At 38.2% G+C, this 16,049-nt stretch overlaps 1 protein-coding gene across 5 annotated transcripts in view; it reads right to left on the bottom strand.

Annotated features, from left to right (window-relative positions):
• Positions 1-16,049, bottom strand: part of khdrbs2 (KH domain containing, RNA binding, signal transduction associated 2) — a 73,868-nt gene that overhangs the window by 22,179 nt on the left and 35,640 nt on the right. For all 5 annotated transcript variants that reach the window (XR_012770609.1, XR_012770607.1, XR_012770608.1 and 2 more), the window contains 2 exons: positions 11,480-11,607; positions 5,997-6,180 (listed from right to left, as the gene is read on the bottom strand). Coding sequence is in view for 2 of the 5 variants with exons in the window: in XM_075477903.1 (XP_075334018.1) it covers positions 5,997-6,180; positions 11,480-11,607 (312 nt within the window). In the remaining 3 variants the exon portion in view is untranslated. The remainder of the gene's footprint in view (positions 1-5,996; positions 6,181-11,479; positions 11,608-16,049) is intronic.

Below are 16,049 nucleotides of genomic sequence, written 5' to 3'. Positions count from 1 at the left end.
TTTAAAAAAACGAGCAATGGGTTTCAATTTTTACCAGCAATTTGTACAATTCATGGTCCCTGCTGTCAGGGACTGAACGCTGTATCACTCTTTGATTCCTCTCTTCTATCATCAGCCCTGACATTAAGGGATAAGATTTGATCCAGATGGGATTTGATCTTTAACATTAAACTAAGTCCATGGTCCCAATCCATACAGAGAGCCATCAATCACATTGTTAATCTCCTTCTGGTTTCCCTTTACACTTTTCACATGGAGTAACTCACAGTGTTTGCCACACTGCTGCTCTCTTTTAGGGAATTCATAATATTCGTTCATAAATGCTTGTTGTGGAAATTTAATATTGAGACGGAAATAAAGACATAAATAATACTGCCTTTAAACTCAACTGTACACGCGATGAAGATTACAGAGAGGCACTCATCAAGGCAGATTAACATCAGGTACAACATCAAGCAAAGACAACTCTTCCAAACAATGCAGCCTTATAATGTCACTAAATCTGGTTATTAGTGGTCATTTTAGCTCTTAGGCAGCAGTCTTTATTGGATAACACGCATTTTAAGTCAATTTGCATTACAATGTAGATGCAGAATTCACATTGGAATTCAATTCAATGGGGCTGCTTGATGCTTTAGTTATTTAAGTAGTCAGTATGACAAATAACACCATGAAAGAGCTCACCCAACACTAACTGTTTGCATTTTCAATGAACCCTTCAGTCAGTGTGTAGTATGAATTGCTGGTAATGTTTCTGTTTCGATGAAAGGGGCTTAATAGAAAGGAAGGAACACAGCCTCTAAGGACTAAGACAAATTATTTTCTGGTAAATTGGCCTTGTTGTCGACCAATTAATTATACTTAAAGCTTATCAGGTTATCTGAAATTACATTTACTGTGGAAAAGTCTACTGGCACATCAGTATTCTGCTGCTATATTTTCTTAAAACTGAAAGCCTGTCAATCAACATCCCTACATAGAAGGGGGTTCAGTGATATCAGAAACGAGATCATCATTATATCAGTTATATCAGTGAAAATCTCAAACATTTCATGACTGATATGATGCCAAATTGACAAAATTTCGGCACACTTCCTCCCTAAATAAGCAGTGGAACCCACTTCTCATCTGAATTGTAGATATCATTTAAGAGGTACAATAATAGTTACTGTCACTGTATTAGCTTTACGACACTGACAACATGACAGAGTCCATTTATCACTACAGTCTCCAGAGGAATCTCTGTCAAATAGAGACCTGCAGAAGAAACACTGCAAACACAATGGCAAACTCAGCCCGTCATTCATTCAGTAAACACAATGACAGCATGCGACAGGAATCACACATATCAACACGTGTATGTGAGCTGGTTATGAATAAGCAATCCTATGCAAATAGGACTCTGTCAGAAGATGTGCAGCGATGATAATAACTTGCTGTTATTATGCAACTGTGTTGCATTTTCATAAAAGCAGAAGGTAAAGGGAAAAATCCAAATTGCACTGCAGCAGAAAACTAGACTGTGACTCCATCAGTGATTTAGTTATGAAACTGACAGCTCCGCATCATCTTTTTTTTTCTCTTTTATTTGATAAACACACATATTTACTGTATTAAAGGGATAGTTCGCCTCTTTTGACATGAAGCTGTATGACATCCCATATTAGCAATATCGTATAGTACAATATAATGTAAATTACCCATATACCCTATATTTTATCCATATACCCTATATTTCTTATTGGTTCAGTCTGCTCAGTTAAATTTATTTATTTATTTTTACCTTTATTGTTAAATGTACAAATCTGTTTTTATTTATTTAGTTTACTGATGTTTATTATTATTACTATTATTATTATTTACCTTACTCTTCATACTGTAGATTTGTATATAGCTAATGTTTATTTCTCTATTTTTATTCTATTCTATTTTCTTGTTTTTCTGTACGCTGTTGCAACACAATAATTTCCCAAATTGGGATGAATAAAGTATTTATCTATCTATCTATCTATCTTATGAACATTGACTTACCCCCCGCTGCGTCCTGTGAGCCGAGTTCCAGCCTCGTTTTGGCGTTGACGAAGGTAGTCCGGCTAGTTGGTTGGGGTCCCGAAAATAAAGCATTTTGCTTCTCAAAACAATATGCGTTCAAAAGAGTGATACATTTGCATCACAAAATCGTCCCTCCAGAAAAAGTCAGACCTCACATCGCTTGGCGCTATTTTTGCCTCCCTTCATATCAATGCGTTCAGCCACCTAGCGATAGCTGCACCTGTTATGGTGTTTGCTGCTCGGAAGCAGGGGACTGCTCGGTCTGCACTTCGGTCTGCACAGTTTACACAGCAGGCAGTGATACGAAGGGAGAGAGAAATAGCGCCAAGCGATTGTGAGGTCCTACTTTTTCTGGCTAACGATTTTGTGATGCAAATGTATTACTCTTTTGAACGCATATTGTTTTGAGAAGCAAGACGCTTTATTTTTGGAACCCTAGCAAACTAGCCGGACTACCTTCGTCAACGCCAAAACGAGGCTGGAACTCGGCTCATAGGACGCAGCAGGGGGTAAGTCAATGTTCATAAATGATATTGCTAATATGGGATGTCATACAGCTTCATGTCAAAAGAGGCAAACTATCCCTTTAAGGCTCGCTGTCATTTTACTTTGGAGAAGAGATTAAAGATGCTACATTAATTCCTGAAATGCCGTAGGTTTGATTCAGGTGTCAGGTCATAGTCAAATCATAAGGCCGCATATGAGAGAATGCACTATGTGTGTGTTTGTAAGGAATTGCCACCCAACAGTTTATCTGTCTCTCGCACTTGCGGTTATCAGTTTTTAATAAAATTAAAAAATAAAGCTTAGCTTTGTGCGGGTGCATGCGTTAATTGAAACTGGAGTAAACGGCCTTTTTGTTGTGGATTACTTTCAGCTGTGTATTAATACAAATTTGGTGCTCCAGTGAGTGTGGCGGCGGGATGGTGTTTGTGGGATTGACTTAAAATAAGCCATTAAACAAGAGTTCATCATAATGAGGGAACATGCGACCCAGTGTAAATGTGTGGTTTTGCACAACACTGCGTCTCTATGGTTCAGAGGAATAAGCTTTACTAATCTTTGACTACAGACAGTACTTAGTAGGATCAATTTCCCTCTGCTTTTAGGCTCACTCTGGGATTTCTTAACAGTAAAACATTGCAACATCACCGCCTAAAATCGTTGCGCGAGAGCTACATTCTTTGACGGACAAAGGTAACAGAGTGTTGGTGTCAAGGATACAGTGAGGAGAGGTTTGTGGGAGACTGATGAAAGAAAATATTCTGTTCATGAAATGTAGAACAAAGACTGATATATGATAACTGCCAGCTTCCCCATGCTTTCCTTCAGCATCTTAAATCAATACCACCCTCAATTAGATACAATTATGGACGTTCTCATAGTATCACTTTTATGAGACAAACTGACAGTTTGACAGAGACCATCAATCAACATCTTCTGAGGAAACTGCACGATAGTCAAGCAATCTATATTTTGCCGAAGAAAAACACGTTGTAGCAACATAAATTGATGCCGATTATTGTGCATCGGCAGCTTGTGCATTGTGGGATTATTGTTTTAAAAAAATAAAAAAGTAGTACGGCATCTTGTTATTCTAAAATGATCTATATAAAAAGAATAATCAAATAAACGTGGATATTTGTATAAGACATGCTCAAAGCAAACTGTGTAATGTTGTAGAAGAGAATTGCAAAGTGAGATATGAAGGAAAAGAATGCTCAGGACAAACTCATCTTTGGATAATCCCCTAGTCTCTGTGCTCGCAGCCTCTTTTCCAACCTCCAATTACAAAGAGAAGAAATGCCTGGCTTTTTCACTCCTTACGAATACACAGGCTCTACATCAGAACTCAATTTGGTTTGGTAATGAGACTGCGCTTGTGCATTTCCCCATGCAGACAGCCCAATCTTCAGCTGCCTGCACACATGGGGGTTTTTCTTAGCAGGAAGGCTCAGAGGAAATAGACTGGTAAAAGTCTTGCCTTTTTTCATTTGGATGAAACTTAGAGATCACCGCATGTAGTCTTTTCAAAACGACCTTGAGAAATGTCTGAGATCTGAGAACGTGCATACTTTTAGCTGAGGCCTCAAAGATTTTTCTACACGAGTCCAAATGTTTAAGGTGAAATAAGAGATTTTCCCGGTCTTTTGCATTTCAATGGTGCAACTAGTCACAGTGAAAGGCTTTGCAGGTTTGTGACTTCTCCTCATACAACGATAACCTCAGTAAATCAGTAGTCGCTGTTCCCACTGCACGTATAACCTTTTTTTTTCTTCATACTACGCTTGTTAACTTCATCTATTAAACCTGCTGCTCTTTTGTGTATTTCAATCAGCTACAAAGCAAAAGGACAGCAGTAGCAAATTTTCAGCTCTCCATTCAGTAAAGACTAACAAATCTCCACACCCTGTAATCAGGCATTGAAAATCAGCTCACTTTAAGTTATTGCACAAATGACCAAATCCACGTTTGCCTGTTATTTTTTTTCCCTATGGCATTTACTCTGACAACACTCTTGAATTTCAGAAGTTGTAGAGTACAGGGGCTCTCAAATTGCTTTGAGGTGCCTTAAGCCCATAACACATCTCCTTTTTAAGTCTCAAAACGTGGAAGAACATTGTTTGTTGGGCAATGATGAAAAATTGTGTGCAGAACAAGTATGTGTTAGTTTAGACAACAGATAAAGAAAGTTTGCTGTGTACAGGCTATTTTAAAGAACTCTTGCTGTTGCTATCATTGCTGTGGAATTGCTACATTTTGCTTAATCTCAGTCCTTGAATTACTGTCTTTGGGCAAACTGAGTGTTAAGGGGGTTAAGGGTGGGTAAAGAAGTATTTTGAAAATCAGAAGAAAAATGAATCCAACATACTGAATGAATAGATAAATAACATGGGGGTAGCAAGCAATGAACATCTTAATCACCATATTAATCCTTCAGGCCCTACACTATGTTCTGACAGAAAAACAAACAAAAAAAAACTGAAAAACATCCTAAAAATAAGTCTTAACAGCATTGACCAACTTGGAAAAATCCTGAATTACGATACGTAACTTTAGCCTTGACACCAGGCCATTATAATGCAATTAAAATGGACAAACTAACAAAATAGTGAGTTGTAACATAATGTTAGTCGTGTCTAAACCATGTTTTTTCCCTCACATTTACTGGTCAGTTTTTATTCCTAAACCTAACCAAGTAGTTTTTTGAAGAAAAAGCAAATGTAACTGCATATAACAGGTGAAAAGAAAAAGGTGAACAAAAAAAACCTACTCAATCCGACACTTGCAAGTCCTGCAAAATCCCCACTGCCACCTCCACTCCACCTTCATGAGGACTATGTAGCTTCGTCATGAATATGAGTCATATGTTGTTGTACAGTTAAAATAACCTCTGTGGTCATTTAGATTGGTGAAAATAAATGTCTACTTACAATAAATCAGAAAAATGCTATGACAGAGCTTTTAGTAATCAGTCTAAGAGTAAGACAGGATATTTGTACGCATTTATTTTTCTCGTCATTGAGAACTGTTTTGAAGTGAACAGAAAATCCAATAAGACTATGTGCTGTGCTTTTTAAAAATGTTTGGCATAAGGCAGTGAAACTGATCTCACTTGGAACTCCGCTGGACCCTCTTCATTGGACATTGAAGAGCTGAACTGCTTATTCTTACCGACGTTTGAGTTCAGTTAGAAATAACAACTACTGGCTGCCTCCTAGATGATCTGAAATCATTATAAAATGTACAAAGTATGAAATATGTAAGATAATCTCGCTTGCTCTAATTATTAAAAATTCCGGTCCCAGCGTACCCGTCACCATATCAAGCAAGACTCATCCAGAGCAGATCAAATGGGATTTAACCACGTCTGCTTCCCACACACTTCAACTAACAAATCTACCAGACAGACTTTTTCTGTGTGAAAAGAGGATTGGACTTACATAGTCGTCGTATGTTTCATGTGTGACTGCTAACAGCGGTGGCCTGTATCCGGCATTCGCTGCTGCTCCCCTGGCTCTCTGAGCTTGTACGTCCCTTGTCAAAACCGTTGTGGAAAGTTTACTGTGTGCAGCTGTTGCTGTCCCCCGAGGTGCCGCAGCACTTCGTCCTGCACCTCTGTGGCCCCTGGTAAGACAGACAAGCAGGAAACGTGGCGTCAACAGAGAATGTTGCTCTACAGCATTGTTAATGAGCCAAAGAATCTTCATCTGAAAAAAATGGAATTGAAATATTAGGAAATCTGTTACAGTAAACCCTTTAATCCTCTCATATGTGCAGCCTACTTCACTTAGTGGTTGTCATAGAAGGCTGCTTTGGTGAGATATAATGTACATTGCTCTAAGCTTTATCTATGATCAGAGGGTTGGTAAGTGTCAATATGTGTCTCTCTTTTTTTTTTTTATATTTTTTTTTTATTGAAATTTTCCAATTATACAAAGAAACAAAAAATAGAATAAAAAAAATAGATTATTAAACAAAAAAACAAAAAAACATAAACCCAATAATAAACCCACCCATAAACCCACCCCGAACACCTAGAGCTCACTCTGTCAGATCAGACAAACAATGAAAAAAAATAAAAATTTAAGTTTACATGTTATTTTTGACAAAATATAGGAAGGGTGACCATATATATTTAAAGTCTTCAAGCTTCCCTTTCACCATGTACGTCAGTTTTTCCATTGCCAGGTTGTTGCTCAGTGCTTTAATCCACTCATTTATCTTTGGTCTTTCTATGTTCATCCACTTCAGCGCAATCAAATGTTTTGCTTGTAAAAGGCAAAAACTCAGTAGTTTACTCTTTGTGGAACCCTTAAAGTCATCTGGAAAAATATGCAGCAAGCAGAGTCCACTGTCCATTGGTACGTCTTGTTCAATCAAGCAAGAGATAAGCCCAGTGACCTCTTTCCAAAAAATTTGAAGTTCTGTACATTGCCACATACAATGGAACAGAGTACCTCTATCTGTATTGCATTTAACACAAGTATCAGGGGTATTCGGATTGAAACGGTTCAATTTTACAGGAGTGATATATGTTCTAAATAACCATTTATATTGTAGTAATCTAAACCTTGTGTTGATAGTTTGTGTTTGTGCCAGTAGGCATGAGTTACTCCATTCATCCTCAGAAATTTCAGTTTGTAGGTCAGTTCTCCATGTTTGTAAATAGGAGAGACTACTATCTTTAAAAGATAAGAGTAAGATATTATAAAATTTGGAGAGTAGGCCTCTACTCTTATTATGGTGGATGGCTATATACTCTATGGTAGAGAGTGGAGGTTCGGCAGTAGATATCCGCAAGGTATTAACAAAATTTCTAATCTGTAAGTACTTAAAAAAATGCTTTTGGGGCAGACCATATTTACTTGCCAGTTGTTCAAATGACATTAAAACTCCCTCACAATAAAGGTCTCCAATTGTATTTAAGCCTTTATCCATCCATAATTTGAATCCTCTGTCTGCTCTTCCTGGTTTAAATCTATCATTTCTCCAAATCGGTGACAGGCGTGAGATCTTAAACACCTCATTTAAAACTTTATGAGAATGATGCCAGACTGATATCGTATTCTTAAGAAGAGGGTTTTTTGTGTTTTTTAATAATTGTTTAGGTTCAGCTGAGTAAAGGTAGAATTTTAGAGGTAGTGATAATGAATTCTCTATTTGTACCCAAGATGGTGTGTTATTAGTAGAAAAATAGCCAGTAGCAGCACAAAGCTGAGCTGCCCAGTAGTAGAGTGTAATATTCGGCATTCTAAGCCCCCCTCGATCATCGGGTAGATAAAGGAGAGAGAGGCGTAGTCTGGGGCGCTTATTATTCCATATAAATCTAGTGAAGGTTTTATCCAAAGAGGAAGAAAAAGGAGGCTGGAACATGTAAAGGAATGGACTGGAAAAGATATAGAAATTTTGGGAGGATAGACATTTTAATAATATTAATTCGGCCTATCATTGAAATTGGCATTTCTCCCCATTTTTCTAGGGATCCTGATATTTTTTGCACTAAAGGATCATAATTAGTAGAAACTATTTTCTCTATATCTGGAACAACTTAACTCCTAAGTATGTGAATCCTTCATATGTACATGTAAACTGTGTTTGTATTGGAGGGTTATTTCTATTCAATAATAATAATGAGCTTTTTTTTTTATTTACTTTATATCCTGAGAACTCCCCGAATTCTCTCAGAATTTTATTCGCTGCCTGAGTCGACTTCTCAAGGTTGGTTATAAACAGAACAATGTCATCTGCAAAAAGGGATATTCGATGTTCTACCTCTCCTATTTGAATCCCAGTGATTTCAGGGGACTTACATATTGTCATAGCTAGTGGTTCAATGGCAAACAAGAAAAGAAGGGGGGACAATGGGCATCCCTGTCGGGTCGATCTGCAGAGATTTATACACCTTGATAACTGACTGTTAGTTACCACTTTAGCTATTGGTTTCATATACAACAATTGAATCCACTTTAAGTATTTTTCTCCCAGGCCTAATCTCTTAAGAGTATCAAAGAGGTAATTCCATTCAATTCTATCAAAAGCTTTTTCTGCATCTAATGACAGAAAAGCATGGTCCGTAGCAAACTGTTTTTCATATAGTATATTAAGTAATCGACGAGTGCTGTGGAAAGCTTGGCGTGCAATAACGAATCCATTTTGATCATTTGAGATTAGATTAGGGATATGTGTTTCAATCCTTCGAGCCAAAACTTTGCACAGAATTTTTGTATCACATGACATTAGGGAAATGGGTCTATATGAGCCCATGTCCGTTGGAGGTTTACCTGGCTTTAACAGAAGAGAAATGGTTGCCAACCGTAATGATGGGGGCAGGATACCTTTTTCATAAGACTCATTAAATGCTTCGAGTAAATGTGGCAGTAATTTATCTGAAAATTTCTTGTAGAGTTCAATTGGTATGCCATCAGGGCCAGGGACTTTACCCGAATTCATGTGGCTAAGAGCTATTTTAAGTTCTTGAATACTCAACTTTTCATCCAGATCATTCTTACTTTCCTTTGATGAAGTTGGAAATAAGAGCTGGTCCAGAAACTGCTTTTGTTTATTTGTGTTATCTGGATATTGGGATTTATATAAATTTTCATAATACTTTGTAAAAGTAATATAAAAGTAATAAAAATATGTGTCTCTTTTGGAACTGCAAAATTACCATCAAATGACATGGCTCCTTTTGTAGCAGTGCAATGTTTAAGTTTGCACAAGAACACATGTCTCAAGGTGTAGGCTACACAACATACACTGGCAAAGACGCCACAGGACTGGGGCAGCATGGGGAATTCAGTGCGGATGCTTTCTTTTGTGAAAGGGTGACTGCCCAGCAGCTGGACCACTGGGACACTGCAGGAACTGCATAATGGAAGTAGCATCTCTAACTTACAGCCTTGTGTTGGTGGGCAAGGACACTTATTTCTTCCTCTGGCGCATCCTTGCATGGTAGCAACTCATTATGATCCAAAAATACAAACACTCAAAAGGGAATTTCTGGGGCACATTTTCTTTTTATGGAGTTTTACAATAATCGCTTATCGTTACAGCATAAGGGAAAAGTCTCAGTAGGGAAGTGGTGGCGAGGATTTAAATTGGGAGCGTCCGAAGTTACAGCTGGATTTAGCTCGTCAGCACACTGTCTGAATCAGGCCAGACTGTCATGGCACAATGTCCCTGCTTCTGCCCGAGGGACTGCCACAGCTCAGGTGGATTACAGACAATTTGCTCTAAAGGCATTTCATACAGGCACCTGAATATGTAGCAAAGTCAATCAAATGCTCTTTTTCTAGTCCTGCCTGGAAACCCAAATCCCCTTGAGCTTCAATACAGGGAAATTTAGATACATCTGACTCACATAGATGACGGAGGTGAAAAAAATTCAAAAGAAAAATACTTTTTCAAAACTATTAACTCCAGCCTGAGAAAGAAAACTCATGGCAAGTTTGCATGAAATACTGAACTGTTTCTCAGCAAACCATTTAATCTGAAAACTCACCATGAAGGTGGGCCTTCTATTTCTCTTACAAAAATATTTCTTATTCACAACATCAAGCCCAGTTCTAGAGTTTCCACACGAGCATAAAATGACACAGTAAATGTCTGTGAAATATTGAAGAGGCATTAGGTTAAAAAAAAAAAAACGAAGGGATATTTCACAATTTACAAACTTTTGAAGACGAATTTCCACATTAAGACTAACATGACATCTTAACCTAAGATAACAATTGTATATGTCCTCTTTGACTATAAAGGGAGAACTCTTATCCCCCTTCCTCTTAACTTTATGTAACCCATGTGAGACACTGAATCCATGTGTTATTTAGAGGTGTTGCTGCAGGTTACGCCCTTAAGAAAGCACAATACACTGCGGGTCAAAGTTTAAAGAGCATTATATTCTTAATATTTCCTGGAAGTAAAGACGTCCTACACACATTCTTCTTTTTGACAACTCATCTGTAGACGCGTTTGTAACATGAGATTTTTTTTTCCTCCTACAGCATGCTCATGTTCCGAAAATCTGTGCCGGAGAGGTGCAAAAGATGCATCATTATCTCCTGTGAAAATTGTTGTGGCTCACCATTTAATGTTTACCCAACTCTGTAATTCAGCTTGTGTATGAAGAGCATCTTTGCATTGTATAATGTTTGAACCGTCAACCTGTTAGTCCTAATGTAGAGTGTGATTTTTTTAAAAAGGTTTTTTAAAAGATAAAAAGGCTCTAAGACTTTGACTTGAAATACAAAATGATACAAATGGAACCATCCTTTATCATGCCAAAACACAGTGGCAGCTGATTTGACCTGATGAGGGATAGCAAATACGTATTAAAGCTTAATAATTTCATTTGAAAGACTGAAATGGCAAAATCATGGCCAAGATATTCACAGGAACGACGAGTTATTCAATCCAACAAAAATGTCGTTGCTGATTTTGCACGACACACATAAAATACATACATGATATAAAATACATATCATGTACATGTTCAGACACCCACATAAATGTGCTCAGGTGCAGAAAAAGCTATTTTTTCATACTATATCCTCCTTAAAGTTAGTTGAAACCTCATCTATTTTCCCACTAGGTTCTACCTAACATGATAACCATATAAGTAGGAATATATAGAATATATTTAATTTCTTCCCTGAGGAATTCCTTTGCAAAGAAATTAGGATATATAAAAAAATCCTGATATAAATTTTTTATTATTTTTTTTTAAATTAGTTTTGTCATCAACCCAAAGAATGATTTAATATGAATGTTTGGGTGTTTTGGAGCAAATTTATTAAGAATCTAATACATCTAAAACAGTCGTCTCCCAGAAGCCTTGTTAATTCATTTTACACAAATATTTGCTTCTTCTTCTTCTTTTCTATCTTACAGAGCAGATTTCACACAGCTGTAACTATCCCTTTACCTTGTGAGTATTGTGCTTGTTGGTCGCAGGGTCCTCCCTTGTGCACTCCTCCCTCTGCTTGACTCGTCTGAGCCATTCAACAGAGATAACTCTCTCAGTTGCTCCTGTCTGATCTCATCATTGTAGTCCTGTGGAGGCAAAATGCAGCGCGTCTCACATTGAAAAAAGAAACAAGGTTATTTGTCTTCTGACTGCAAGCAGGTGTATGCAAATTACAATGACCTTGAGACAAATGAAATACATTGTGCTGCTGATTGTTGAATAGTTGATGAAAAAAAGTTATCTTTGGTAACGGGGCACACAGTAGCGACGTTAGCATTGTGGGGGAAAAATCCTCCTCAGAAAATCTTTGGATTCAATTTTGACTGCAATTTATGGATGGATGGGGAACAAAAGAATGTTTAGAACCAGAACAAGGTTTCCAAATCAATTCACAGAGTGCGTGTTGAGATGAAGGACAACAAAAGAATCAAATCAAAACTCTTTTCTGTCATTTTACAACAATAGAAAGCCAACACGAAAACAATAAATCAAATGCTGATTAAGTAGTTCCAACAACTTTTTTTTGGAATACCATTATCTTGAGACTCTGAACTGCTTCTCTCAACCTGACGTAATATATGATGTGGATCGTTACACAGCAGATAAGGACAAAGCAGTTTTCTTTATCTTGTCATTGCTGACAGATAAACACGCTTATTTCAGAGAAATACTTCAACGAGACCAACATGATTTAATACCCCAGGCTAAATGTTGTAATGGCAACAAAGTATTAGAGGCGGTGATCTTGACAGACGAAGAAGCGATTTTTTTTTGGCAGCTTTTTCACAAGGTTGTTTCGTTTCACGGAGGGGAATGAGATAAGAAGGCACTAAAACATGGTATCTTAAAAAAATAAAAAAATGATACCAGCAATTATAAAGTTTACAAGAAGAAAGTACACTCTGTGTCGTATCTGTCGGTTTTGCAGATCAGCTCTTAAAATGATGTAAATACAAACCCTGATGAGCAACAACACATGACATTTCATACAATGTCATTAATCTATTGAACAAAAACTAAGCCTAAATACAGAAGCAGTTTGTGGGACACTAACTACATCCAATAACTCAATAGCTTGTAGAATCACATTTAGCAGCAATAACTTCAAGTATCCATTTCTTGTATAGTGTTATCAGTCTCTCATATTATTGTGGAGGGATCTTGCCCCGCACTTCTTTACAACATTGCTTCAGTTCATTGAGGTTCTGGCTTTCTTAAGGTCCCGCTCTCACAGAAATTGAATTGAGTTATAGTCTGGACTTCGACTGGATCATTGCAACATCTTGATTCTTTTCTTTCCCAACCATTCTATTGAACTTCATGACCCAGTCTAAGCAAAACTTTAGCTGTCAGACAGATGGGATCAAATTTGACTCTAGAATACTTTGATGTACACAGGAGTTTATGGTTTATGGTCAATTTAATTACCCTTATCTTGTGACTACAAAAAAAATCGTCACCCCTCCACCATCATACTTAATAGTTTGTGTGAAATGTTTCAACAAACATTGTGCAGCAGGCCAAACATCTCAATTTTGGTCATATCTGGACATTGTTCCAGAAGTCTTTGTGGTTCGTTTAGATGCAACTTTGCATATCTAACCTGTGCTACCATGCTCTTTTTTGAGAGAAGCGACTTTCTACTGGCAACCTTTAAAAAACCTTTTTTAGTACGTCTATGATGCTACCTTTTCTCTCATTTCCTGTGGAAAAAGTTAGAGTGGACTTTGTTTTTTTTTTACACACTGCTTTTGCATTATGGCTAGGTTTTTGTTTAAAAAAAATCAATTAAATAAAAAAATTTAAAATGACCCAGTAATATATCATGTGTTGTTGCTCATCTGAGGTTGTTAATGCCTCATTTTAAGAACTAGAAAGGAAAAGATGATCCAGAGCTCAGGCATATATTGACATTGAAAGTGAGATGTATGATAGCCTAAAAGGGAAGCTCTTTACCTTAAAATGTACTAAACACAGGCCTAAAGCTTTCACACCCCTGTGTCACGCAGGGAGACAAAAAAAACAACAACCCGACATTGGACAAGATGCACACATGAACTCCTCTTATTAAAGAAACAATAAGGCCATAAAGGGCATTTTACTGGTCTGAAGGAGACTGGCAGAGCTCTTAATTGGGAATCTGGCAGCCGATCCAACACACAACAGACCGGCCAGAGCTTGTCACATTTGACTGTTGACAGAGGCGTTAGCTTGAGCATACAGAGATAAAGCCCATGCTGAGGTTTCTCAGGCCAGAGTGTTTGCTCACTGTGATTAATTCTGACCATGCATGACCTTGCACACATTTGATGCCCTTCATAGAGCTAGAGTTGGGCTTTAGTAGGTCAATACACGAAGCACAACGGCACCAGTCTCTCCTTTCTCTGGGTCCACCTGCTACATGTCTGCATTTACTTATTTCTTGCTTTGTGGAGCTTCTGTACCTTTTATCTCAGTGATATGAATCTGTCGATTACCAGACCAATTTATGAGAGAGCTGCTTTTGTATCCTTTTAAATGTATCTGTCCAAAATACATGCAAAATGTTGCATTTTTGGAGCGTCAGTCTCAGGGGATGTGATCTCTTTATGTAGAAGATATGTTGTTAAACTAGATTTCCTTTTGATTTTATTGAGTAAAGATACTCATTAATAATAATAAAAAAAAGTAACAATCAAACCATCTGTTTCAGTTTATACACACACACACACATATTTGTTTTAGTGCACTGAAGCTGAGGACAAGGATTATTTGATCCACTGCCATTATTCTTCCACCAAGATTAAGCTGAGATCGTCATCTCTTGTCATCATTGCCATTTGCTCGTTTCTCTGTTAGGAGGGTAGAAATGATTTGAAGAAAACCCATCCACAACCGCTTGTATGACAGCTTTCACAACATGCCACGTCCCCTTTGCTGAATGGCAAAATTAAAGAATTAGACTGATACCTTAAATTAGCCTATTTTCGCAAAGTCAGCATCATTAGATGATCAAATCAAATTTTAATGCATCTAAAAACAGATTGTTTCACATGACGTTATTTCAGAAGTAACTCAGCACAAATAGCATCACAGAAAATTACTACAACACATCTTCGTCAAGCATCTGTGTCACCCTCTACCTACTAAAGGCGCTAGCATGGTTGACGCGTCTGTCACGGCGGTGTCGCACCGTGACGTCAAAATGACGTTTCAGGCATGGCGCTTCCCTTGAAAAGACGGCGCAGCGCGTTGTCGTGCACCAGTCGATTTTTGTAACTTGGCGGCGCCACCAACGAAAAACCGGATGGACCGTTGTGAGACCAGGCTCAGTGAGGAGGTGCATTTGTACAGGCAGCTGTACGAAACTGCAGTGAAACAGCACAGGGAGCACGTAAACTCCCCAAACCTGTGCACAGAGATTGGCAGAACTTTGGGGAAAGAGGGAGAGTTCTGTAAGAATGTGTGGAGGAAGCTACGGGACAGATACGTAAAGGCAAAGAAGAGGGCAGAGACTCAAAAAGTGCTGATGCCGGGGGCTTCAGACCATCACCTCTTTTAACTGAATTAAAAAAATAAAATTATCCGAATACTGCAGCAGTATCATTAATGACAGTATTCCTGCTCTTCATTGTTTTCTTCTCCACTTTCGTGGTTGTAGAGTAGCGCTAACCTTCACGTAGCAGCGCTACCTCTGTGACGGAGAAAATTGCAACTACTGGCGCAACGACTTGAGCCACTAAATATGGCGGGCACGAACTCGTGACGTCATCAACACCGCTCACGCGAGCAGACGCGGCAACCATGCTAGAGCCTTACTTCTGGCGCCATTTGGGCCCAGACGAAGGCAACAATCTCATCCAGTTGAGAGAAGAACAACTTGTTATTTTTCACTATTTCTCAGTCAGAGATCTCTTTATCTCTTTCGCAGTTAGGCAAACAGCACTAATTAGAAAACACTCCATAATTATACATCTAAAATTCTAATTATAAGTGGCCATACAGGCTATTTAGATGATGAATGGTTGAGATTGAAACAAAAGAAATGCCCACAACCCTCATAAGATTCTCTTTTTTTGTATCCAGTGAAGTGTATTAATTTTTTTTATGTTATGCAGACTCCGCAGGAGCTCAGTAAGGATAGGGTTTTGCAAAAAATTATAGGGGTAAGACATCTATTTTCAGACATCATGGGGGTGATGCACATTTAAATGAATCGACCTTTGCAGAAGACTTGAGCTCGAGTTTTTGTTCAGACATACAATAGATGAGAGACTAAAGGAGGGAGAAGAAGTGAGTGCTGTGAGTCATTCAATCAGCCCACATGCTCTGGCGCATACGTAGAATGTCAGCGGCAACCAGCAGCGTAAACTACACATGTAGCATTGCGGCAGACAGCTACACCTCCCTGTTATTCTGTCTGCTGTATCCTCTAGAGTTTAGTTGGGTTTTCTGAAACATAATGTCAGACTAGCAGGGGTAGATTGACCGACGGAGCAGTGGGAGTTTTCCTGTGGGGATTGCTGAATCCAATCTAGCATGTTTGTGG

This window comes from Odontesthes bonariensis, chromosome 2 (genome assembly GCF_027942865.1).
Source record: "Odontesthes bonariensis isolate fOdoBon6 chromosome 2, fOdoBon6.hap1, whole genome shotgun sequence".
NCBI lineage: Eukaryota > Metazoa > Chordata > Actinopteri > Atheriniformes > Atherinopsidae > Odontesthes > Odontesthes bonariensis.
The sequence above is the reverse complement of the archived record's forward strand: the minus strand, read 5'-3'. Positions and strand labels throughout refer to the sequence as shown.